The sequence below is a fragment of the Spea bombifrons genome, chromosome 8 (genome assembly GCF_027358695.1).
Source record: "Spea bombifrons isolate aSpeBom1 chromosome 8, aSpeBom1.2.pri, whole genome shotgun sequence".
Lineage (NCBI taxonomy): Eukaryota > Metazoa > Chordata > Amphibia > Anura > Pelobatidae > Spea > Spea bombifrons.
In genome coordinates, this window is record NC_071094.1 from 40,865,238 (window position 1) to 40,891,753 (window position 26,516).

General features: G+C 41.8%; 1 protein-coding gene across 1 annotated transcript; it reads left to right on the forward strand.

Moving 5' to 3' along the window:
* The first annotated feature begins 8,025 nt into the window (after positions 1 to 8,025).
* CHMP1B (charged multivesicular body protein 1B) lies at positions 8,026 to 15,719 on the forward strand. The gene is made up of 9 exons (XM_053473945.1): positions 8,026 to 8,177; positions 11,339 to 11,436; positions 11,551 to 11,697; positions 12,005 to 12,073; positions 12,163 to 12,270; positions 12,631 to 12,674; positions 13,189 to 13,261; positions 14,212 to 14,275; positions 15,459 to 15,719. Exons 1-8 carry the CDS (start codon positions 8,162 to 8,164, stop codon positions 14,254 to 14,256), a joined length of 600 nt encoding a protein of 199 aa, XP_053329920.1. The 5' UTR covers positions 8,026 to 8,161; the 3' UTR covers positions 14,257 to 14,275; positions 15,459 to 15,719.
* Positions 15,720 to 26,516: the final 10,797 nt, after the last annotated feature.

Consider the following 26,516-nt stretch of genomic DNA (forward strand, 5'->3'; position numbering starts at 1 on the left):
GACATTGATAATTTACCGTGCATTCCAGTTCATACGCCCACGTTATTTATGGCGAAGAAGCACCATGCTGTCTAGCGCATGTCCTCGGTGACAACCTGGTGTCCAAACGTTGGGAGTCTCAGAGTTGGACCTGGAGTCTCCAGGTGAAGCCCTACTTCCCGGGGTCACTTTTTTTCTCTCTCTCTCTGAGCAGGCGTGTGGAATTTGGCCACGCCCACTTCCCTTTTCTACTCCCAGCTACTATAAGGCTATCTGGGGCTAGCCCCACCTCCATATAAAGCTAGGCCCACCCCCCACACTGAGCCACTACCCCAGAGGAGTCAGGGCTCTAAGTGGCCTACCCTGGGAGGTATCCAGGAATGGGCATGAGGCTTTAGTGAATAGACCGGAATGGTGATAAAATGTATAGAAGGGCAGAGGGGACTCTAATAATGTCCACAGAGTACTCTTGGTTTATGAAAGGCATCCCTCATGTTAGTTAGTACACCGTTGTGTTACGCTCAGCTCCGCTATAGCTCCGTTGCTATTTATTATTCACCCAAATTAATTAGACTCTACAGCTATCGTTAGTCAAACTCAGCACGGGAGACAACATTTAATCAGTTATCTACTTGATTAAAGAACTCTTTACAAGTAATGTTATTACGAAATATATAAGGTGCCTTGTTTGTCATGTGAATTATCATTCCATATCGCTCGCGCTTTCTGCTAAGCATAGTGCAGAACATGAGTGCCTCGTACAACCGTAATAAGGTTAAAAGGAAAAATCCAATGGAAAAATATCTATTTTTTGGGGCTACTATAGTGACATTTTGGGTGACTTTTTCTGCTCAAATACCACACTGATCTGATTCTTTACGGCAATGCTAATGAAGTCCTGCTTATCTAATGAAGTATTTTCCCCCCACAAATCGGACAAAAACAAAGCAAAAAGCTCTGAATATTCGTCCTGAATTTGCGGCCCTTTCACTCACATTCTCGCTCACTCTCTCACTCACATTCTCGCTCACTCTCTCACGCTCATTCTTGCTCACTCTCTCACGCTCATTCTCGTTCCCTCTCACACTCTCTAAACATTTCCCTACCTTCTCTGGCAACCACTTCCGCCGACCACTTCTGCATCTGAATTTTCCTCTGCATCTTCTTCTTTGTCTTTTATCTTCTCCCTTCTCTTTTCTTCTTTCTTCAGTCTGCTATCTTCAATCTTCGTCCACATCTCCATGGGCATAACCAAGCGGGAACTTCCACCAAAACAACGGCGCTTGAGATTACATCTTCTCTCTGATCCTCCGATCGGGGGAGAGGGCAGCTTGGACTGCTGCAGATTGGATTGGTCCGTATTACAATGTCCCGTGCAAATCTTCAAAAACTTTTAATAAAAGACAGGCTGTTATCAACATTATTAACATTATTAACAAATGTATATCACGCGTGAGTCACATCTTTATATCTTAAGTGCTTTAGTGATTTTCTTTATACTCTCAGTACAGCGAGAAGCTGAATTATGCTGTCAGCTACGCAGATTCAATGCTTCTGTCCTGCTCCTCGCGCTGGAGATTCACCTCCGCCTGTCCCGACACCTTAAACTTCATTCTCAGTTATCAGAGGTTTTCGCAAAATAGGTTGTCAAAAAGTTTTATTCATTTTTTTATCAAAAACACATATTTTGTACAAGCATCATCTTAAAGGGGAGTGACGGATATAATGCAAAGAAATGAGCGGATGGACCAGAGATTGGCGAACGACGAACATTGGGCAAGAAAAGAGTTATTATCAGTATCTGAAGTCACCGAACCTACTCCGCTCGTTGCAGAATCAGGCAAAAGTTACAGGAACGGGCTCGGAATTTTATCTGATTTGTTACATTGTAACATTGTGTATTCAGCACACAGTTTGTGAAAGTTCAATGCGGAAACAAACCGGTGTGTAAATTATTTATCTATTGAAAAACAATTTTGGGATACAGTCAAAAGGCACTTTTTAGTCAATATATATATATAATAATGTATTATATGAATTGATTATTCTGCGTGTTGGATAGATAACTCAATAAATCTAGCTGCCAAGCAAAAAAATAGTTTATTTAGTAATGCTGACGTTAAACAGACCTGCTGCTGCCCCCTAATGGCTCAGTGATCTTTCTGCAATGGATCTTAATTGGCCAACGGTACTATACTATTATTATTATTATTTATTGTTTTATATAGCGCCATCAAATTCCGTAGCGCTGTACAATGGGTAGACAGGACAAAACACGCAGTATGTATCAGAACAATTTGAGTTACAGAGACAACAGGTGAGGAGGGCCCGGCTCAAAGGAGCTTACAATCTAGATCTGAAGCCCATTTTTGCGACGTAGCTCCCCCACTGTCCTGGTTTTTTGGTATGTGGGGGTCACGGACCAGTTGAGGAGATCCTGTGATCTCCCCTGGCTGGCTCAGGGAGCAATAAAATCAATGGAGGTCTTACCTGTTGCAGATCTTTCGTTCGATGCTGAGGCTTTTTGGTGAATGCGGGTGGCCCTACCCATTACCACATACCAACCCCCACACAGATGCCCCTATCTGGGCACTTGAAATGCTGGGGGTATGTGATACTGATGGGGTATCAACTAAATCTCATGGTTCCTTTCAACAACGCATCAGTTATAAAACAAATTCAAAAGGAACCTCGAATTTGTTTTTGTCTCGAGCTGCAGAAAACCCAAATGTAGGTTATTCATTTCTCAGGGGGTTTAGTTTTAGCATCACTAGCGCCCCACCGCCTACCCAGCGAAGTCTCCGCACGATAGATAACTCTCCGGTAATGACTCACAGAGCCTGATGGGTAAATGATGACGGATAGATGAGAAACGGAGACTAGTGTCATAAATTCTAACACTCCCCAAATCCTGCGTTACAGCTTTATACACCAAATAAACCCATATAATTATCTTTACAGATAACGTTAATCAATATTGTATATATATATATATTATATCAGAACCCCATCTTATTTGTATATATGGGAGTAAACTTTAAGGACCAGAGATTTTTTTGGTTTTTATATTTGTTAAACCATGATTCCCCTTTTCCACAAATTATATATCATTTTGTTCAGGAGACGTAGAAGACTGGCGTGGTATCACGCGGCTCCCATTCTGTTAATTAAACTCCATTATAGAATAAAGCATGTCATACAATTGGCTACACAACACATTAGTCTAATGCGGCCTAATTTATCACAGCTGACAATCCACACTGCTTAGGAAATGTGTGGCGGTATTAAGCGAAATAATACCATGGAGATTCCTTAATACCTTTTATTACATGTGAATATTTATTTCGTCTGTCCCTAAAATAATAGAAAATTTGCATACCGGAGAACTCTCAGGGTTTGACCCGGAGTCTCCAAGTAAAGTTGTGCTTCCCTGGGGTCTCCGGGGCAGTTTCTTCTTTCTCTGGGCAGAGGCCACATCCAGTCCCCTCTTACTAATGGCTGTCTGGGGCTAGCCCCACCCCTGCGGATGGCTAGCCCCACCCCTATGTGAAACACCTCCTCCAGCAGAGGAAGCGTTCCCATGTATGCACAGTAGGGCTCCAAACACGCAAAAAGCACAAAAAAAAAAACAAAATGAGCTTTTCCTTCCTTAAAATGACAAATTATACCTTCCCGACCAGACCTGTTTAGCGGGCAGAGGATGTTAAAAAGCCCTGCGGACATTTAGGGGGCCGTGCCGGTTATTCTTCGATATTATCACATTAGTTAGCAGCCGGTCCTGGGCTTAGCCGCGTGTTGATTGATCTTTGGTGTTATTCACTTAAATTGAAACAGAAGATCCCTGCAGACAATATTCTATCTTCATGACGAGCAAACGCTGCAGAAGTGATGGTTTTGGTTAAAGCTTCATTCTGTGTGAATCCCACAGATACAGTTTCTTCACAGATAAATTCGTCGTTTATTCCCCCCCTCCCCCCAGCAAACGGCATTGTAATTATATAGGTGTCCCTATACCGCACACTCGACATGTAGGTACCGTTAAATATAGTTTTAATTTGCGATGGATGTTGTAAGATGGGGCGGCGGCGTAGATCTTAAGGTCCCTTTAACTGCAAAATACCGCGCCGCGCATGCTTTTAATGGGTGTTGATAGGCAATTGCACTTGTTTTCCAAGTTAATCTCACTTGTGGCCATCTGTTGTCATGAATATTTTAGATTCGCGAGCGGCTGGGAACATCGAGAAAGCAATTATTTTTTACTCGAGCCCTACAGTAAACCTTAACAAAAAAAAGCAATCACGGCGAAAACGTACATTAAGATTAAACGACAAAATTAATATACGAGGCTTTTTGCAAAGCCCGCTATTACCTGTCATGGAAGGTGCGCTAAATGTAACGTATATATAACTTTGTAGCGGCTGAATACATTGTTAGAACAAGAGGTTATAACCTAAAAGTAGCAGGTCGGAGGCTTGGATGTAACGTAAGCAAGTTTTACTTTACTGAGAGGGTGGTAGGTAAGTGGAACAGCCTCCCAGCAGAAGTGGTAGAGGTTAATACAATGAGAGAATATAAACATGCATAAGATAGGCGTATGGCTGCGGAATCTAAGACAAGACCAACGACTGATTATGAATAAAATATAATAATAAATGTAACAATCGTGAAAGTACTCTATTTTTATGAACGAGTTAGGAAACCATTTAGAAGGAGAACCTCCACTCGATCAGCCGACCGGAGGTAAAAATAACCGACAGATTCAGCCTCCGTGTAAAACGCAATCAAGGTGTCGCTAAAAAAGACTAGAAGGAGTCCCTGCTGCTGAATCATAATCCGCACCCGCGCCGCCTCGGCTCAGATACAGAATAAAGAGGGACTGGAAGGATGCAAGTCGGGCCGAATTCATCAAATTTGTATCACAGGGGCATGAAAACCCTGTTAAAGAGAAAAAATATATTTTTTTTTAGTAATTATTATTATTTTAATTATTTAGTATTTAATAATAAATGTCTGATTTTGCTAGTATAACATCAGCCGCTGTTTCTTACTTAATTTTTTCCATTTTTTTTCTAAATACCATAAAAAGCAAATTTTTTTCTTAATTTCCTGCCTGGAGAATAGGAATCGAGGGTGTCGGAACAAGAGGGATTACGTTGGAGGCAGCTGTAGGTTTTTAGGCTCCTTAAATGAACGAGTTTATTGCGCTTCATCTTTAACAAAGGTAACTAAAAAGAATAATAAAAACGAAACTCTAACAATCTGAAATATATATGTAATAAAATGTATATAACATGGGCTTTTTTGCGTTTTGCGCAAAGCCTCCGGGGTGAAACGTCTCTTCTCCAGGTCTCCTGGTCATCGCTGAGAATCTTTGGGTCGCTGGACTAGCCCCACATGCAATATCAGTGGCCCACTTGTTGACATCAGCGGACCACTCGCTGATGTCAGTAGACCTGCCCACCTGCATCCAAAGCTGATGTGTGTGTGGAGGCGGGGCTATCATGTAAGGGGTAGGGTAGCTGCTCTCAGGGGAAGGGCTAGCCCCAGACAGCCTTAAGTGGGACAGGGAGTCGGAGGGGAGTGGCCATGTCCAAGCGCCGCCCCCCTGCTCAGACAAGGAAGAAAGTGACCTGAGACCCGGACAGCGACAGCTTCACCCAGAGACTCCGAGTCAAACCCAGTACGCTGAATCCCCATTAACTGCCGTCTGACAGATTTTTACGTTGTTGTTGTTTGGTTCACATAAAAGGAGGGTGAGAAGGACGAGAGCACCGAGACATGAAACGGATTGGATTAGAAACTGAACTCCAATACCACATTTCACGAAATCGCACACACTCCACATCAGTATGGTTAATGATGGAGTATGGTTTATAGACAGGGAAATCAGTATACCACCCGAGTGTCCTGGGATTAACAGGACTGTACCACTCTGAATCCCAAACTAAGGGTTTACAACCCAAAATGAACCTTTGACTATACAAATAAAATACTAAGCATACTAAGCAGTATACCCCCCCCCCCCAAAAAAAAAAAATAAAACATGTCCTGCAGAATTCTGGAAGGGACTCGGCAGCGGGGATGAGAAGAAAACACCAGCAATGAATAGTAACTTTTTTATTAACATTGTCTTGAACATGAGTTACAGAAAGTAACAGCAGTGATACGTTCCGCGCATGACAGCGCTTCCTTCTACATCACCCCCGGACTGGGAAGACCTCAGACGCCACCTTGAGTCATTATGATGTCGAGCTGTCGAGAATGTGGAGCTTGCATCTCTAGAGTCAGAACCCAGTATTCTGCCAAAGCCATTACTAATGTAAAAAAAAACACATTTTTCTACATAATTTTGCGCTAAGAGCCCATATCACATTTTAAGAAACGTTTTTCTTTTTTACTGAACTTCTTACTGATCTTTTTTAAGGAAGTTATTATTATTTGTTGTTTTATATAGCGCCAGGAAATAATTATTATTATAAAAGGGGGGGCTTCTTATATAGCATTTTAATCCTGCTTCTGGAGGAGCAATGTTTAGAAGATATAAACGTGATTGGGGGTCACTGGTTGCCTTGTCCACTGGTTTGGTTTAGGGGTCTTATAGGACATTCTCTGGTCAGTTGTCTCAGGACCATCCTTTATTTAGGGGATATAAGGAGTTCCGGCCATTCTAGAATCTTATTTCCCCTGATACACACGGGGACGATATTCTTGAGGATAGATTTAGTGATTTCTCCATAAAAGCACATTGATCTGTTATTGAGCAAAGTGGCAGATTTAATTACACTCCCAGGGCAAGAATACTGTTTGGTGCCTCCCCCAGTTTTTAGATACCTAACACATACACAAAGAGCGTTCGGTTTTCCGTAAAGCATTACGAGCGCTTTAGTCAAAGCCATCTTTATTAACGAGGCGCGTGCAAACTGACGTGGGCTCTTCTTACAGTAATTAAAGCCGCTTGCCCGATGATTCTGCTCATCACAACTCTATCGCCATTCTACAATATTGACTTCAAGCTTAACCTTATAAATAAGAATTACGACGCATTACTGATAGTCAAGAAGGCTCATGGTTGGAGAATAAAAAAGAAACGGTTTTATGGAAATAATCTGAAAATCCTATACTCTGTTCCAGCAAGTAACAAGCAAATGTATAGGCAAATGTATAGTCAAGGAGGACCTACATGGGATATAACACGTGCGTGTGAAGATTAAATAAATGGGGACTCTAATGGAGAATAATCATTCTGGGAATAGTTTCATGCACCGTTAATCATTTGGGACAAAAAAAAACAAATAGAAGTTAAACTCTTTTTTTGATCTATACATTTACTGCTGCCAGCTTGGCCTAAATTGACCCATTTTCCATGTTCTGTATTTACATCGCTATAGTGCAGCTCCCTGCATACCGTATAGTTAACGGAGTGACATTTATTATGTTCAGTAAACGCATCTTTCCCTTCATTTATTGTATTACTGTACATTTCTATACGTCCTGGGAGAACGGTCTTTCAGGATCTCCTCGTGTCAGCGCCGGTAGCAATCTCTTTAACAGAGGCGGCAGTGCGGAGACATACCGTAAATGCTGGTGCAGTGAGACACCTACTGTTTTCCCGGTAATAATCATCGGTCGCCCGTGCAGGAGAAGCCGGGAGAGGGGATAATCTAATGCCTGTGTCAATATGGGGTCAATATTTGGGCCAGAACCAGCATCTATTAATTACATTTTCCAAAATTCTGTTTTAAGAAAAATTTGTATTTATTTGTATAAAATGTTACAGGAAATGCAGCCAAAACGTGCCTGAAACGTTGGCCAATAAGAGAAAGGCTGCGTTCCAGCTTAGTTACCAATATTAGAAAAACCCTGGCGGTAACTTTACCAAACACTCACATGAATGACTGAACGCCTCACCTTATCAATGGACCTTTATAGCTTCAGGCTCCGCCCGATTACGTAATAGCCCCTCCCCTCCCCATGTCACTCCGAACCCGTGATGATCACTCACTGCCTGACTTGGAACCCCGCCCCTCGAAACTCGCGGTGGCTTCGCATCACGGTGACGTCAGCGCCAACGGGAAGCGGAGTGAACCAAAAAACTGGAGCACCCCGGAAGTGGCTAGAAGCGAAGAGACGGAACGGGAGTGCGGTAAAGAACGAGAAGGGGGACCACACCGAGGCCGGAATCATGTCTAACATGGAGAGTATCCTCTATAGAGTGGGAGAGGGGACCCTATAGGTGCCCACGCTGCGTGAAATATGGGGTATCGTAAATATTAATAATAATATGTGCTGTTTATTGTTTACCAATTAAGTCTACTGGGCAGGATTTTTTTGTGTTTTTGGTAATATTCATTATATTTGTAATATGTTTTCTTAGTTTATTACGTGGGGACTTATTAAAGGTGTGGTTATTTGTTTACTTAAATGTTTTTAGAGGCGCTGTTCTGTATTTACTTCCTTTTGTATACAAAATTCTGTCTTACATTCTTGGGCTGCTTGGCCGATAAGATGTCGTCATATTAAAAGAAAAGGTTTCCAGGAAGGAAAGGATATAATGACGGATCTGCTCGGGTTTATGTGTTTAATATGCTAGAGGATGCTCATTATTGTGTCTAAGTGGAACAGCACCTTTAAAAGGGTGTGTTGTTGCCCTAGATCACCTAGATACTTTACTAAAGTACCCCTGTTTACATCCGATATAAGGACTTCCCACTTGTCATTTGCCCTGTGATGTCATGTCTAAGGAACATAGAGCAAAGGGAACTGCTTTAAAAATAACATTCTTACTTCTATGGTAACGGAAAACGAAATTGTTGCCCTCATCTTGTCGATTTTGAGCCTGTTTTTGAGATTTTTATGGTAAAATGTTTTGATAAGGATTTGATATTGTTTTGCCACATATGTCACATTTTAACCATTTGAATGCCATAGATTCTTCAACTAGAGTTTTGATTCAACAGCCTATTACATGTGTAGCCTATTGTAGCAGGAGATGGCTGATTTGAATGGAAAATCTTTATAGGTGTTCCAATGGCCCTTTATCACTCCCATCACTCCTGTGTTCCAATGGCCCTTTATCACTCCCATCACTCCTGTGTTCCAATGGCCCTTTATCACTCCCATCACTCCCATCACTCCAGTGTTCCAATGGCCCTTTATCACTCCCATCACTCCTGTGTTCCAATGGCCCTTTATCACTCCCATCACTCCTGTGTTCCAGCAGGACGTTGTGTTCGCTGATCCAATTTTTTTTAAAAGGCTAATCGATGGTTAGAAACCCTTTTGCAGCCAGAAATGTACATCTTTTCCATGAAAACAGCTAACTTTTGAACGGTCATGTCCCCTTCTAAAACGATAAAGTAAGGCTCACGTCTGTTATTCTTGGGTATTACTCCTTAAACCTTTTGTGTCTAGATAATCACATACGTTATTATCATTATAATTATGGCACCAACAGTTTCTGTAGCGCTTCTTACATTCAAAGGGTCTGACAAAACAAGAACCGACAGACAAACCGATACAGATACTAGGTCAGGGGTAGGCAACCTTCGGCACGCCTGATGTTGTGGACTACATCTCCCATAATGCTCTTACAATCATAACGCTGGCAAAGCATCAAGGGAAATGTAGTTCACAACATCTGGAGAGCCGAAGGTTGCTTACCCCTGCACTAGGTAAAGGGGGCTCGGCTAACAAGCTTACAATCTAGTAATTAAGTGTACCGGGCCTTAAAGGAAGCCCAACTCTTTCACTTTTGTTTTGTGACCCCAGAAGGGGAGAAATGTCGCTCGGAATTGCTGAACCCAGATTAAAGTTGGAATTGTTTTGTATGCATTTGCTGCTATGTATCCTAATACGTGATGATATAAGCGAGATCCTGGCTCCATGTAAGTGTTTTCATATCGACGAGTGTCTGGCGCTGGAACGTTCTATCGTAAGACGTGTTACATGTGATGTGCTGTCGGGTCCTGGGGAGGAATTCATGTTTTTTTACTAAGCTATGAACAGTATCAACCGATCAAACCATGTAGAAGATTAAAAAAGAAACACTTGCTGTGCGAGTTGATACTTTTTTATCCGGCTGGCTGGTAACTTTCCTTTTACTCAGTAAACCCACCCATAGGATTTTAATTCTCCCCCTTAGAGCGGGGATGTAAGGTGCACTTGGTTTTGTCTTTGAAACCCATTTAGGTGACCTGGGCCGACAGTCCCGGACAACATGTGACGCGTCGTCTTGTTGTTCCGTAAAGCAATAAATGCCCTGAATGTTTACAGCTCGCTGTTGATTCCTCCTCTAGGATTACCGAGCTGAAACCCAAGACGGATCGAATGCTAATGCTGACTTCCATAGATAGTCTCAGCTCAGACTTTGGCTTTCTCCAGAAGTAATGAAATCTGGCTGTTAAAGCCCAGGCTTCCTGGCAGCACCCCTGTGATCATGTGACCTGTAACCCGCAGAGCATGTGATCAGGTGACGTGTAGCCCGCAGAGCATGTGATCAGGCCGTTTCTCGCCATACCTGCGAGGGAGAGTCACCGTTTCGAAACCGGTCGATCAGGGTTAGCGAGCTGCAAACTAGTGATGTCATCGCGTGATCGCACGGAAATACAGCCCTAAACGACACAACGCTGATTTCTTTTGGCTGGGATATAAATAGCTGTGTTCAGGGAAGGCCCTGCGAGACTTTTGTTGGTATATTGCCATAGCGGCGCAGAAGAAATCTCATATTAAACATTCAGTGTCTCTACGTAGCATTTAAACGCAGATAAGAACCCGTCTAATCCGCCACCATAATCAGTCGTTGGTCTCGCCTTAGATTCAGGAGCCGTATACCTATCCCATGCATGTTTAAATTCCATCACTGTATTATCCTCTACCACTTCTTCTGGGAGGCTGTTCCACTTATCTACCACCCTCTCAGTAAAAAAAAAAAAAAAAAACTTCCTTACATTCCATCTAAGCCTCAAGCTGCTCCTATTAACCATCTCCCAACCAAAGTATTTATGTGGTTGGCTGAATTTGTTTCCCCGAGCAGCAGCATTTGTGAGCAAGTTATAGTTTACTTTTTTTCATAAAGGGTGGCAGATAAGTGGAACAGCCTCCCAGCAGAAGTGGTAGAGGTTAATAGATTGAGGCAATTTAAAGCGCGCATGGGATAGGCATATGGCTGCGGAATCTAAGACGAGGCCAACGACTGATTTTAAGGTTTGAGCCTTTACAGCGGGAATAAGGATCAGAGTAGACGGGCCGAATGGGGCCGATCTGCCCGCACATTGTATGTTTCCGTCATTTGATTTAACGCAGCACTTTCTTTTCTTAATGACGCATGTTGAGTTCGTTCTCCTTAACTCGCAAACACCAGAGCATCTGTTCAACTTGAAGTTCGCTGCTAAAGAACTCAATCGAAACGCCAAAAAGTGTGAAAAAGAAGAAAAGGCAGAAAAGGCAAAAATTAAAAAGGTACGAACTTGGTTCCTTCTAAGGCCCTCCGCGGCGGCGTGACTTTGTCTGCGGCCTCGGGACATTTCTCCGTGTAGTTCAGCTGTCTGAAGGCTTTTTTACGTTTGAACGCAGGCGATCCAGAAGGGCAACACGGAGATAGCGAGGATACACGCAGAGAACGCCATACGGCAAAAGAACCAAGGCATCAACTTCCTGCGCATGAGCGCCCGCGTCGACGCTGTAGCCGCCAGAGTCCAAACCGCTGTCACCATGGGCAAGGTGAGTTTGAGCAGCGCCACGGAGTATGACGGTGCCATATAAATCAAGACAGACAATACCCATGAGGTTTTCAATGCTTTGGGTGCCTCGCTAGCACTCTAAAGGGACACTCCAGCCGTTGTATTCACTTTAACATATATGATCGGTGCGTGTGGCCCCTTTACATTTATATACGGTCGCTGCACGGGACCTCCTCGCCGGTTTAGAGGCCAGCGCGCATGTGTACTGTCTTCCTATTGGTTTGAATGGGGGCGCTTTCCTGCTGCTGATTGGCTCCTTTAGCTGTCATTGTCTTTTGCCGTTTTAGGTGACCAAGTCCATGGCCGGCGTCGTCAAATCCATGGACGCCACTCTGAAAAGCATGAACCTGGAGAAGGTGACGCATTTTATATATAACGCCTACTTTCCTCGTGTTTACTCGCTCTTCCGTTTCATCGCGTTAACCATTTGTTTTTCTTTCCTAAGATTTCTGCTTTAATGGACAAGTTTGAGCACCAGTTTGAGACGCTAGATGTTCAGACCCAGCAGATGGAGGATAGCATGAGTAACACCACTACCCTGACCACTCCGCAGGCACGAAAAGCTCCTTCCTCTATCTAACGATCCTAGAATGCAGCTTTATAAACTTCATAAAAAAGAATATATTTATTTAATGTCTACCTTATTTGGTTGCCAACAATAATCGTTAACCGCTTAATGCCTCCACGTGGTGGAGGACGCAAGTTACGGCAGCAAAGTGAGCTCTTGTGGTTTTGCCCCCACATACCTTGAAATCTGCCCCAATTGCCCTTCAGTCTTAAACCAGAATAAGCTGTCTGGCGGTCCGCGTTCTGCTCGTTGGCAGGATTTAAAGGACCATTAATGGGCTCATTTTTAGGCGGGTTTGTGTTGTCTGCTCGGGTTCTAATATGTTTTTTTCTTTTTTGATTGCAGAATCAGGTGGAGGGATTGTTACATGAAATGGCAGATGAAGCCGGGTAAGAGTTTTTATTATAACATCCAGCAAAGAGCTTTTACTCGCTTCTCATGCGATCCTTGTAGATAGTGACGCCGCTGCAAACCCTCAGCTCTGATGGCTGGTGGGGGTAAAAAAAGCCCCTTTAAATTATTATAAAAGATGGATTCTTGTGGGATTTATACAGAAAGTTCTGGGGTGATGTGCTGGATTTATGTTGCTTGGAGTTACCGGTGGGGGCTGCTGGCCATGTTTCGGTGTCACCCGCCAAGGGACCTCGATATAAAATGCTACAATTCATAAACTGCAGCGTTTTGTCAAAAAAGAAGGTAATAGCAAATATCGTGTGAAGGTTTGTAGCTTTATTGCTACACAAACCCCCCATTCTATTCCCATTTGTGGATTTCACACCACGAGTGATTGGCGTATGGGAGCCGCTGGGGTATCGGCCATCGGCTCAGTCGGTCTGAGGATCTCCTCGTATTTTGCACTGAACGGCCTGCGATCCTAAATGATACAAAATGTTGTAATTACAGCCTTGAACTGAATATGGAACTGCCCCAGGGTCAGACGGGCTCCGTCGGTACCAGCGTAGCATCCGCAGAACAGGTAAGAACATTTCTTCCACCTCTCGCTCCTATGAGAAAGATCTCTTCGCTTCCTTTAAAGTACGGAATGATCGGTTCGAGGAAGCTTTGCCCGCGTATTGGGTTATAATAAAGATATCTGCCCAGGAAATATACAAATGCCAGTGGGTGATATCAAAAATATATAAAAAGATCAGCGAAGAGACTATAAAGTCTAACACTTTTTAGGGGATACTTTTGGGGATAGCGCTTATGTTTTCCTAACGACCGGTAGTTCTTATTTATTTTTCTCTGGGAATGGGTCGGCGCATGTTCATTCTCCAGCAGGTTTTATGAGTAATTCATGATCTGAGCAGTAAGGGACCGCGGCGCGGATCCGCGGCTTCACTCGCCGTCTTTATCGTTCATCTGTCGATGGCTTTATGAGCCCTCCGCGCCATCTGGGGTTCTGGAGATATTGCCAGAGTCCGGTCAAAAAGAAAAGCACTCGGCCGTTCATCGTGCCGTCCCTGCTCTGCAGATGTGCGCTCGGTCGTTTTGCTGGCGAGGGGGCAACGGCGAGAAGCTAGGAATATCCTCAGAACAAAGACATTGCACTGCAGGCGAGGAAGCGTAAAAGCTTCATGAAAAAGGGATTTAAAAATAGGTAAATGATATAGATAATTAAAATATGCAAATATTAGCAGATATTCCAGTAGTAGGGTGGTGAATGGAACAGCCTCCTGGCAGAAGTGGTAGAGGGTAATACAGTGAGGGGTTTTAAACGTATACGGCTCCTGAAGACGAGACCAACAACTCCTTAAGGTTTGAGTCGTAACATCAGGAACAATGGGTGACCAGACGGGCTGAATGGGTCTGATCTGCCGTCACGTTCTGTTTCTAGTAGAGCGTTTCAGAATGCTTGTTAAATTGTCCGAACGTGATTTCCAGTAATCATCAGACTGCACTTAATCCGCTCCTTATCTCTTACAGGACGAGCTATCGCAAAGACTCGCGCGTCTACGGGATCAAGTGTAGCGGAAGAGCGTCGATTTAAGTTTCTGTATATACGTGGAACATACCCGGATGTGTGTTTTTTCCTTCCCTGTACGTGTCTCCAACGCGTAAATATCTTTCATACCGCAAGACGCTTATTTACCGGCTTTTTTTTCTTCCGGAAGCCCCCAAAGCCAATTGCGTTTGGGATCCGTAAATATACGCAGTTACCCTCAAATTGTGGAGATCTAGAACGTTTCTTGAATATGAATGCATCGCTCCTTATTCTCCCGCGCTCTAACAAGTCTTCAACGACGTATTTATATAACATTACAGACTTTCGTTGTCACTATTTTAGTACAAATAAAATATTTGTCCTGGAATGGCCAGCGTATCGCGCTGCTGTGGGGTCTTGTGTCACGACACTGCTTTAATTATCGTTCCATGTACACGCTTCTGGGTCACTAGCTCTGTTTATGCCGTACATGATGTCGTATCTGCTCATCAAATACATAATAAGTCAAACAGACAAAGCTCCCGGTAACCGCGTTTTCCTTAAAGATCCTTTTCTGACCGAAGGGTTAAACAGAAATAAGTTAAATCCACCCTGGTTACGTCTGTGTCCCGATTCAGCCGATTGTTTAAACCAGGATGGGGTTTTTTGTGCCTTCCGGATCCTCTGTTATCTTATTTTAAATAAATGACAAAAAATGTTTGCCTGAATCTGTGTTCATAGCGAGTCCGTAGAAACAGCCCTGCTGGGGGAGCGTCCGTATTATTCACTGCCCCGTGTGAGAGCCGTCGCGCTTACCAGCATGTAAACCAATCGAATCGACGGTCTTTTCGTTAAAAAATATTTTTGTCTTGGAATCAGCGAACGCAATGTGCCATTGGGACACAGGAGTGATGGGAGTGATAAAGGGCCGTTGGAACACAGGAGTGATGGGAGTGATAAAGGGCCATTGGGACACAGGAGTGATGGGAGTGATAAAGGGCCATTGGCACACAGGAGTGATGGGAGTGATAAAGGGCCATTGGCACACAGGAGTGATGGGAGTGATAAAGGGCCTCTGTACGCCTATGAAGAGATTCTATTAAAAATCAGCCGGTTCCAGCTATAATAGTCATTTACAACATTAACCCCGTCTGTGCTGGATTTCTGATCCAACGCATGTTATTTTATTGGACAAAAGTTGCTTTTGAACGGTTGCGTAATTAATATTTATCTATATATATTATTAAAGTATCCAGTCACCCGGCTGCGGAGCGGAAAGACGATGCCGCGGCTTTACGGTTCTCTACTCCCCATTAGACGCAATTATATAGCTTTGCTGCGAGATTGGAAATCGGTGATTTGGAACTCCGCGTGGATGAAATATTTAATTCTCTGCAGCATCGTACATCGTCAGCGGCTTCGCGTGTTTCTTTCTTCTGTATACCGCACGGTGTGGAATGTTTGCTCTCTCTGTATTATAATTATGTGTAATAAACCTTATTTTCTGTTTTATTCTCACCCCTTTACTGAGATAGTGCCAGGGTGGAATTGAAATTTTTTAATAATAATAATAAAAAATCGGAACTTAATTTATCAACGTTATCTACGAGATGTACTTTTTGCTGCGTGTAATAATGTGTGTAATTATTTTGGAGACGATCAGGTTTAAACTAAGGAACTAATTTTAAATATATATATATATATGTGTGTGTCATAAAGTGGCCGGAGCATTATCCAATCAATTTGAAGCCCTTGCACTGTTGCTAAGGCTGCCTGAGCCAATCAGCAACAATCAGCATCTTAAGAGGTGAGAGATAACTCAGTTGTTTCAATCGACAGATGGCGTCGCACACGTTTAATCTGAGTAAAGATCTGTGATGATGGAGGATTTGGGGAAAAAGGAACCGAAATGATGTTCTAACTTTAAATTATCGGTGATTTCACTTTAAAGCCTCTTAGCGACTTCATACAAGATTCCGTTTGAGTTCAGAGTAGCAATCTGGTATGATTTACAATCTGCCCGTTTCACCGTCTAGCGAGCCGCGCTTGGGCGTCTCTCCAGCACCTACCCCAAGAAACCTTGTCTGACCCCGTATTGTTCCTGGGATTTTCGTAACCCCCCCCTCCCCCAACTCCTCACCCAACATTGAAAAGATTGTAAGGGCTCATTGTTGCAATCAGAGTCATTTTAGAAATTAGCATTCTAGTTTGTGGCAGGGTTGGGATTCTAAATAAAATATAAAGGCTCTTTGCTCGCTCGTGGCCATTCATTCCCTCTGATCTTGATCCAGGTAAATACATTGGGAAATTAATCCATTTTGCTGCATTTAAGAAGGCCTGCTTTTAATTTAAATAATTTAAACTTGACATGTAAATGGCTTCAAGTTATAAATCAGATTTCTGCCATTTACATGTAACATAGAATTTTAGAACTATATTATCATTATTATTAATCATTATTATCATTATTATTATTCATTATTATCATTATTATTCATCATTATTATAATTATTATTCATTATTATCATTATTATTATCATTATTATTCATTATCATTATCATTTTTTTTATTGTTAGTAGTAGTATTATTATTATCATCATTATTATTTTTATTATTATTTATTATAATAAAATACTGGTAAATAATAATGATAATAATAATATTACTACTACTAACAATAAAAAAATTATAATAATGAATAATAATGATAAAATAAATGTGTGACTATATAACTGGCAAGAATCACTTAAATGAGTAATTAGACATCATTCTTATTATACATTAATGGGTTTGCTTACTAAGCAATATTATGACCTGGCATGCTGGAGAATAGTCTTCTTCTGGGTCCACCTACGTTAGGTTTATATGGGGGTCAGCTAGCAACCCCTAAAACCTGAGTGCTGTATAATGCGCTTGCGCATGAGACACGTTATATTGTCCCCGGGAGAGTCGGCAGGTATGGTTCATTGTTAATATATTCAGACCTGTTACCGATTCTCTCGTATTACTGAATTTCAACCGGCGGGCAAACATTTTGTTCTGCGTACCTTATTTTTAAACTTTGAAGCTGAAATGAGTATTTGTTTTATTTTGGCAAAAATGTTATTAAGAAATAAAAAAATAAAATATGTTTCTTCCAATTATTCAATGCCTGTGCTGTAAAAGCTCTCGGTCTCCGCAGATGAAAGAAATTAACCTATGGCAATAAAAAGTATCTGTAGTCATATTGTGAGGTGGAACGTCTTGACCAAACGTGAAAGCCCTGCATGCGGTGCAAACGTAAAAACACCATCCTACGGTGAATTATGGCTGCGGCGCTGATGCATGGGAATCTCGGCGGACAAAGAGTAGATTTCTTACCGCAAGAAAATCTGCTTTAATCCATTTTGAGAGGAGATTAACCATTCAGCAAGCCAACGATCCCAAGCACAAGACCAAGCAACACCCGAGTGCTCCAAGTCCTGAAAGGTGAATGTCTTGGAGCAGCCGCGTCAAATTCTACATCTGAATCCCGTTAAAGACTCTGCAATTTAAAACGTGTCGTCCGCAAGCAGCATCCAGCCAGCCGCGATGACCTCACTCTGCCAAGAAAGATGGTGCAAAATCACCAGTGCAAAGCCGGTACCGGTGCCCAGTGCCATCACCTGGCACCCCGGGCTGGCCGACCGCTCATCCTGGCGTCATTCCTGACCCTGCCTCTGACCTTAGTACATCTGTGTTCTACTTATCCCTCTCTGGTCAGTCCCAACCTCATTGCCCTCCTGCCAGGGGGCGCTGTAGAGCATCAGCTTCTCTGTAGAAGGGTTCCTACCTGATTCCAGTACATATACAGTATAATATAATATATATACATAAATACATACATTATAGCCGGGGAAATAAGGAAAGGTAATAACACATAATTGTCATTGTTTTGATAAAAATTTGGTCTTCTTCATTCAGTCGTGATTTTTTTTTTTTACCTTTGCACAGGTTGATCCGTACCTTCAAAACTAACCTTTTAACCCCTTCATAATTTCATCCAAAAAGAAATTACCAATTTTTTTTTTTAATAATGATTTTTGAATTCCTTCTTTATTATTATGTACGTTAATAAGAATCCTATTAAAGTGACGGATCTGGCTGAATTTAATTTCGGCGCCCTACGTGTAAAATAGTTTTTTTTGGTTTTTGGGCATCTGGGGAACTCATCGAGCGCTACACGGTAAGTCAGCCTTTTGGTTGCCTAATTAAATTACGTTTGTCAGAAAGAAGAAAACATTATGGCTGAGCTGGCGGGCTGCACGGACATTACCAGCTGCCTCAAAATCAATTACTTGGCAGCCGTGTGCTGGAGATGGACCGTCGTTTCGTGTGAAGGGCATATGGGAGAAATGACAGCAGCAAATGGCAACCAAATGAAGGCATGCGGTTCCTAGGGGCCACTGACCCCGGCTAGCAGGCATGAAAGTAAATCAAAGGTCCCCTTAGACCTGAAAGAATTAGGTTGTAAATCACAGACTCTGCTCTGCGGGGAGGAAAGGGACAGATATTGGATTCCAGAATGGTGGCCGCACGGAAATAATGGCGATTAAAGATATTTTTCCTTCGACTGAATTATAGTTATTGTTCCGGCTGTGAAAATTCCATGGCGAGTGTCAGTGTTTTTCCCCCCATTGCTGCCACGATTTTCTTTTCCACTTTAGGCAAAGTTGATCCATACTTTGGAATTTTCTAAACGGGCTGACGCTGAGATTTTTCAGCATTAACCCTTTAATCCCTTCAAATGCAATTTTTGTATTTTTTTATTTTTTTTTTAAATAATTTTAGAAGGCTAATACCTAAAAACTGCTTTTTTAAGAATCCCTAATACCCTTCTTATTCACCCCACAATTAAAAAAAAAATAATAATTCTTGCTCTCTTCCTTACGACCACAGGAAGGCTGGAAGAAAGAGTAAATGCTGTTATCGGCAGCCTCTGCAGAGCATTTAATAAAGAAAACCTCTGCAAAGGTAACACAAAATGATGCGCCCCCCTGGCTTTGTTGAGGGGCCCTTACCCATTGTACTGCGGAATATGATGGCACTATATAAAAAAAATAAATAACAATAATAATATAACTTTTTGGGTTTTTGGCTCTAAATAAAATGCAATTTTGCTCAGAATACGAGCCAGTGAGATGTAAAAAAAAAACACCTCGGGAAATTGAGGGCAATTTCAAAAAGCCCAATTTTGTGCCAAGAAGCCTTGGGGGCCTCTAAGATCTGGGAGCTTCCGTGCACCACAGGGGCTTCAGGGGCTGTGTTTATGCCCTGAGAAAATTTTAACAAAATCCTATAAAATTAAGAAATCTAGTGTTTTTTGCATTAACCTGTAAAGGAAAAAAAAAGCTCCCTCCATGCAAAATATCATTCCGCCACTAGATGGCGCCTCAGCCTCTCCGGCCGCACAGAGATCAGGATTGTGGGAAGATCGCTGGTTTTGGTAAAAATGTAACAATTGTTTTCTGATCTTCAGAAGTAAAAGTTAAACGAATCACCCGCACCGCACAGAAGCCACGCTTATTCTTTTTTATTTTTGGTTTCTAACTGTAATATGAAAAAAATATATCAGTATTTCCAACGGCTGTATTCAAAATATTCTATTTTTTCTTAACCATTAACGTGCTAAGCCGGCGGTGCCCTGTCCTGCAGTCACACGGCAAACAAAAGTCTCCTAATTGTTTCCAGCGAACGCACTTATTTTCAGCATTTAAAGCATTAGTGTGACATTGCGGCGTGTGTATAACTAATTACAAGCATCGTTGTATAACTAATTACAAGCATCCCTGCGGTTATAAGGGATTGCTGCACCGCGCAGGCGTTATAAGGCATCTCTACGGCATCCAGGGGCTGTAATTCTGTGGTTTAGGGCTCTGTCACTAAGCTGTGCGGCATTGTAAGTGAATGCTTACAATGCCACATGTTCTCTTCTGGTCAGCCTCTCTAAACGAAATATTAACCCATTAATAGCCCATCACGACGAGTCTATGTAGCTACTCACCAAATGTGTTACCCAAATGGCTCTAATACCCTGATAAGGCGCGTGGAAACCTTGATTTGTCATTATTTAAAAATACACTTTTTTGAGTCACCTGTGTCCAAGCAGGGATATTAACCATAGCAAACAGCCTACTGCTTCCCTCTATCAGTAATACTAATTAGCTCCGTCATTCCCAACGCTCGTTATAAGGAGGAAATTAATGTCTGATGGTGCTAAGTAAAACAATAAATAATAATAATAATAATAATAATAATAATAATAAATATTAACCCCAGCAAAATGTCAGTTAATGACCAATGACGTGCCTGGCACGTCATGGCATTAAGATACAATCAAGCGACCCCGCTGGAAGCGGATTTCAGGGGCACTCAGAGAAAGTTAAATCCTCTTACTTTTTCCTAATATTTTTATAGCAAAAAACACACACGAGACGGGATCTGTTTTCTAGTAGAGATCACCTTATAGGCTTCACGATCTCTCAAGGGAATTCATCGTTTTCGGCAACATAACCCAGCGCCCTCCGCACGTAGACACAACGGAATACTTTGTGATCCGCGGCCAAAACCACTAAAAAAAAAAAAGGATTACATTAAGGCCAGGATGCTTTGCGTTAGAATTTTAATTGAGCGCATGATTTTATAATTGACTGGAGCTGAGAGGGATTTTTGTTTTTTTTTCTGAAATATTTGGCTTTTCCAGGAATACAAAAAAAAAAAAAGAAAAAATTAAATAAATTTTAAAAAAAAAAGTCTGATCCAAGCGGTTCTGCATCTCTTTGTTTCTCGGGGGAGGGGGGGTGACACGTCTGACATAAGTTAAAACAACTGTTATGATTTAGATCATGGGTTTGAAAGTGATTGAGAAATTAACCCGCGAGTGACCCTGTTTTTGGTCGGCTCTGCAGCAGAACTTCTTCCAGACGTCCGGCATAAAAAAAAACCCTTCTATTATTTATTGTTTTATATATAGCGCCGTCATATTCCGTGGCGCTGTACAATGTTACAGAAGTCGCCTGGGCAGCTGCTCTTAAAGAGGGATTCCGCATACAGCGTTATATTGGATTATTTTAACACAAAACATGGCCGAAAAAAACGATATAAAATCATCCCTTCCTGGCTGCGGATTGATTGACAGCCGGGGTCAGAAAGCGAGGAGTGTTTGCCGCTTGCTGTCAGGCCGCAGAGAGCTGCTGACAGCTTCCACCTCCAAATCTGGAACAAAAGAGGCGCTAATTACTGCTTTCAGGACGGGAGGCGATGAGTTACGCACCCCTCGCACGCCAGAACCCTTAACATGTTATTATTCTGTTACCTTTTTGATGTCATAGATGAGATCGGGGTATCATCTACACGTTCACGACAACAGTCACCGGTGCGAAAGAGAATACAAAATATGCCGTTTTCCGGATAAAAAAACCTTTGCTTTTATGTTAAGAAAGGAGAATGGAATTTTGAATGAATTTACAAGAATGACTGCTTTCTTTGGGTTCGGAAACACAAAAGCGGGGTCACATTGGTGTTTATGGGTGCTGCTGCCGCCACTGTGCCCCAGGAGTCTAGCTTTAATACCCCCCCCCCGACGCCCCTGTGCTGGAAGGCAAAGATCTGTTTTCTCCTTCTACACAAGCAACACCAGACCACAGGAAGCTGGTTATGATGTCATAACCAGGCACTTCCTGTGTCTGTGCCCAGAGTGCTCTTGGAACAGGGAACGAGGTCAGCGCTGGTGGACATAATAAACCGTCAGTGTGTTGTACAGCCGGATGACTGATCGGCCAACAAAAACCCAATAATAATAAATAATAATAATAAATTAAATAAATAATAATAATAAAAAAAATAATAATAAATAATAATAATAATAAATAATAATAAATTAAATAAATAATAATAAATAATAATAATAAATACAGAAATAATAATAAATAATTGTGTTAAAACGGTTCTTTAATTACTTTAAGACGTAGAGTTACGTCTCGGAGGAAGAAGCCCCGACAGCCAGTAGGCCGTTATGATAAATCCCAAGGATGGGCCGCCAAATTGTTTAGAATGAGATTATTTACCAAGCTGGACATTCTGTTTGAAAAAAAAACTATCATTAAATGAGATTAATGGATTTCATGGATTGTCCGTATTTTTTCGTCACATTCCTCCGGCCTCTTTGTTGATGTGTTGGTTTTTTTTTTGGTTACTTGAACCGAGTGTAGAGTCTGTAACCCGATTCCGGTCTAACTGCCCCCCGCGGGGCTCGGTGTCAGGAGGCCAGTGGTCGGGCATGCGCCTCCACGCAGACACATGTTTGCCAAACTGTCACTTAACCTTTAAGGCCATTAATTTGTTAGCAAATTTTCAACAGATCTCAGGAGGACAGACGGTGAGTGACAGCTCGGTCTGAAGAAGCTTCCGGAATGCAGGAGCACCAAAAATCCCGCGTTTCAGTGCATGACGGTATATGTTCTCTTATTCTAACGCCACGGATAACTTCAATTACACTAAAAACGGGATCGTTGAGACAGCCCGTGCGCACTCTCTCTTTTTGGATATACATTTTTAGGTCACCTGATGACATCACTGCGGCCTACGCAGCGTGTTGCCGCTATATGTAAAGGGCTATGATATTCCGCAGCACTGTACGATAGGTGTATATATATATATAAAGATATATATACGGTACATATATGTTATGGAGGCATGGATAGCGAGGAGGGCTGATGTGATAAACCCCATATTTATTTTTACTTTACAGAGAGGGTGGTAGATAAGTGGAACAGGTTCCAGGCAGAGGGTAATACAGTGAGGGGATTTAACACACACGGGATAGATATATGGCTCCAGACGAGAGCGACGACCAAGACCTGAGTCTTACATCAGGAAAAATGCATGCCTGCCGACTGTCACAATTTGCACGAGATAGTCCTGCTTTTGCTCGGGATTCGGGACCGCGATGGGTCAGATTCTCTATATGTTTCTCTGGAAGCGATTGTCGGCGTGCAGTAGACGCAGAGGCACGGGGCGCGGGGTACCAGGCCTCGTATCACCTAAAACACACAACGTTCATCAACCATACACGGCCTGCGCTTCTTTTCTGTTTGTTTCATTATTCTGCTGCATTGGGTTCTATTACAGAATTAAAAATCTGAAAAGTCGCTGAAATGGTTAAATCCCCCCCAAAATACATCGGTGACTAACAGGGGCGCATTAACCTCGGGCGCTGCCCTAGTGCTGACTGAGCGCCAGTGCCCCAGCTGCCCCCTCCCTGGCCGCCGCCATCACTGCGGAGCACCCGCATATGATGTCATCACTGTGACTTCAAGGCGTGAATGTTAAAGAGAGTGATCTGCCCCGGGTTTCATATACTGTTACCCCCTCGACCTGCTGCTCTCGTCAGCCTAGGCCAGAATACGGTGTTATTATTTATTGTTTTATATAGCGCCATCATATGCCGCAGCGCTGTACAATGGGTAACACATTGCACATGACAAGGAGCATATAACATATCACCAGGGTCAGGGAGGGCCCTGCCCAGAAGAGCTTGCACTCTAGAGGGGTTCTAGCTGGTGGTGTTCTCCCGGTGAAGGGGTTAATAGTACATTTGGTCTGCGAATATGATTTCGGGAATATATATATTTATAGCGAGTCTCTCCTCTGTAAACACAACGCGCTTGATGAAAAACGATTGTGACTCCTAGAACGTTACGTTCCGAACCAACAACGCTGATCCCCCGATCCGCTCACCGACCGCCGGCTCGAGTATTTGCTAAAGCAAACAACATGTGTTTTGTCAAATAAATGAAGTGTTTACAACATCCTAGAAACAGCGATTTGGGGATTATATATATCAGATGTATACAAATCGTGAAAACGTGCAGCGATCCCCAAATCGGAGCCGTCTGCAAGCAATTCCGGGTTTACTGCCACCTAAATCTTCATTGTGAGGAGCAACCGAATCGCCGACAAAGGGGGTCCGCGGGATCGCTGCCCGGTTCTGTAGCTTAAAGAAGCAGAACGAGGTCATAATCTGAAACTAGAGCGTCCAATGTAACAGAAAGAAGTTTTACTTTACTGAGAATGGGGTAGATACGTGGAACTGCCTCCTGGCAGAAGAGGTAGACGATGATTAAAATAAGGAAAAGCGGACAGACTAGGTGGGCAGAATGGCTTTTATCTGTCATCAAATGTAATGTTTCTTTCCTGATTAGTTGACTTATTAGGTCATGTTTTGAGTAGGACTATTAGTATGAGGTCATATGATAATAAAAAATGATGTCATTATATTAGAGGAAAAAAAACTACAATTCTTGGGAGAACCTCATATGCGGATTTCAGATGACTATAGCAGTGTTCTTTGTGTGATTTTCAGTTGTAATTCTACATCCAGCCACAAGGGGGTCCAGCATCACAATGACTGTAGGCAGCGTTTGCATGTATCCATGGCTGGATCCTTTTTGTGCTTCTTTTTTTAATGAACGTTCTGCACAGCTCTTTTTGTTGCATGTATGTTGGACAGGACTGGATAGCGAGCATCGAGTATTGTCTGCAAAATATAAGCCTGGGGCTATTTGGCTGCACGATGATAGATAGATAGATAGATAGATAGATAGATAGATAGATAGATAGATAGATAGATAGATAGATAGATAGATAGATAATGGATAGATAGATAGATAGATAGATGGATAGATAGATAGATAGATAGATAGATAGATAGATAGATAGATAGATAGATGGATAGATAGATAGATAGATAGATAGATAGATATTAGGATAGATAGATGATAGATAGATAGATGGATAGATAGATAGATAGATAGATAGATAGATAGATAGATAGATAGATAGATAGATAATGGATAGATAGATAGATAGATAGATAGATAGATAGATAGATAGATAGATATTAGGATAGATAGATGATAGATAGATAGATAGATAGATAGATAGATGGATAGATAAATAGATAGATAGATAGATAGATAGATAGATAGATAGATAGATAGATAGATAGATAGATAGATAGATAGATAATGGATAGATAGATGGATAGATAGATAGATAGATAGATAGATAGATAGATAGATAGATAGATAGATAGATATTAGGATAGATAGATGATAGATAGATAGATAGATAGATAGATAGATAGATGGATAGATAGATAGATAGATAGATAGATAGATAGATAGATAGATAGATAGATAGATAATGGATAGATAGATAGATAGATAGATAGATAGATAGATATATAGATGGATAGATGGATAGATAGATAGATAGATAGATGGATAGATAGATGGATAAATAGATAGATAGATAGATAGATAGATAGATAGATAGATAGATAGATAGATAGATAATTGATGGATATGATTTATATACAGCCAGTGAGGGTTGAGGCTGAGGATCGGGGCTCTCACTCCGTAATGAATGAGAATGAGTAAGCGCTGTCGGGGGATTTAAAGGAAAACAGTCGGGGCAAATGGTAGCCCCTTCAATCAGTACGGCCGCTGACCTTTAGTTCCACGCTGGTATAAAAAACATTGAGCAGCACATGGGCTGGAATTCCGAGGTTCGGGGAGCGGCTCGGCCCCAACGCACCAGCTGACTGCATATTTATGTCAAAAATCCCTTATCTGGTGCTTTTACTGGCATGGGGGGGATCTGTCGCTGGCTCCCCACCGGACGATGATGGAAGGGGATTAACAGACTGGCCGCGGCAGATGAAATGCTGCCCCCACAAACCAGTTACTGATGGCGTTGGGGGGCCTGACTGTCACCCATACAGCTTATCATGCAAGAAAGGCTAAGCTGGCCCTGTATAATGAATACTTAATACGTATACGTTCACTGATTTAAATATCATTTTTCTCCTTCAGCCCTTCTTATTATTATTATATTTATTATTCTTGTTGTTATTTATTATTTTAATTATTATTTTATTTATTTTATTATTATTTTATTTATTATTGATTATTATTATCTTTATTTATTTTTATTTCTTTATTATTATTTTATTTATTATTATTATTATTATTATTTTTATTATCTTTTATTTATATAGCGCCAACAGTTTCCATAGCGCTTCTTACAGTTCGTGCATTCAAAGGGTCAGCTGTCCTGAAATATACATTTTTTTTTTTTACAAAATAGCGGTTTTCCCTCAAAGCGTTTTATTATATTAAACTCGTTCGTTAAATATTTTCTATAAATGATTCAATAAACCTTTACGGCCTATAATTATCATTGAGGGCACGGAATGCTTAGGAAGCATGAATCATTGGATTTGT

Bases quoted from the DNA above. Each gene is read 5' to 3' on its own strand.
- CHMP1B (XM_053473945.1), top strand. The intron at 11,698-12,004 runs GTGAGTTTGAGC...TTGCCGTTTTAG, and splicing joins CCGCTGTCACCATGGGCAAG to GTGACCAAGTCCATGGCCGG. The intron at 12,675-13,188 runs GTAAGAGTTTTT...TTGTAATTACAG, and splicing joins GAAATGGCAGATGAAGCCGG to CCTTGAACTGAATATGGAAC.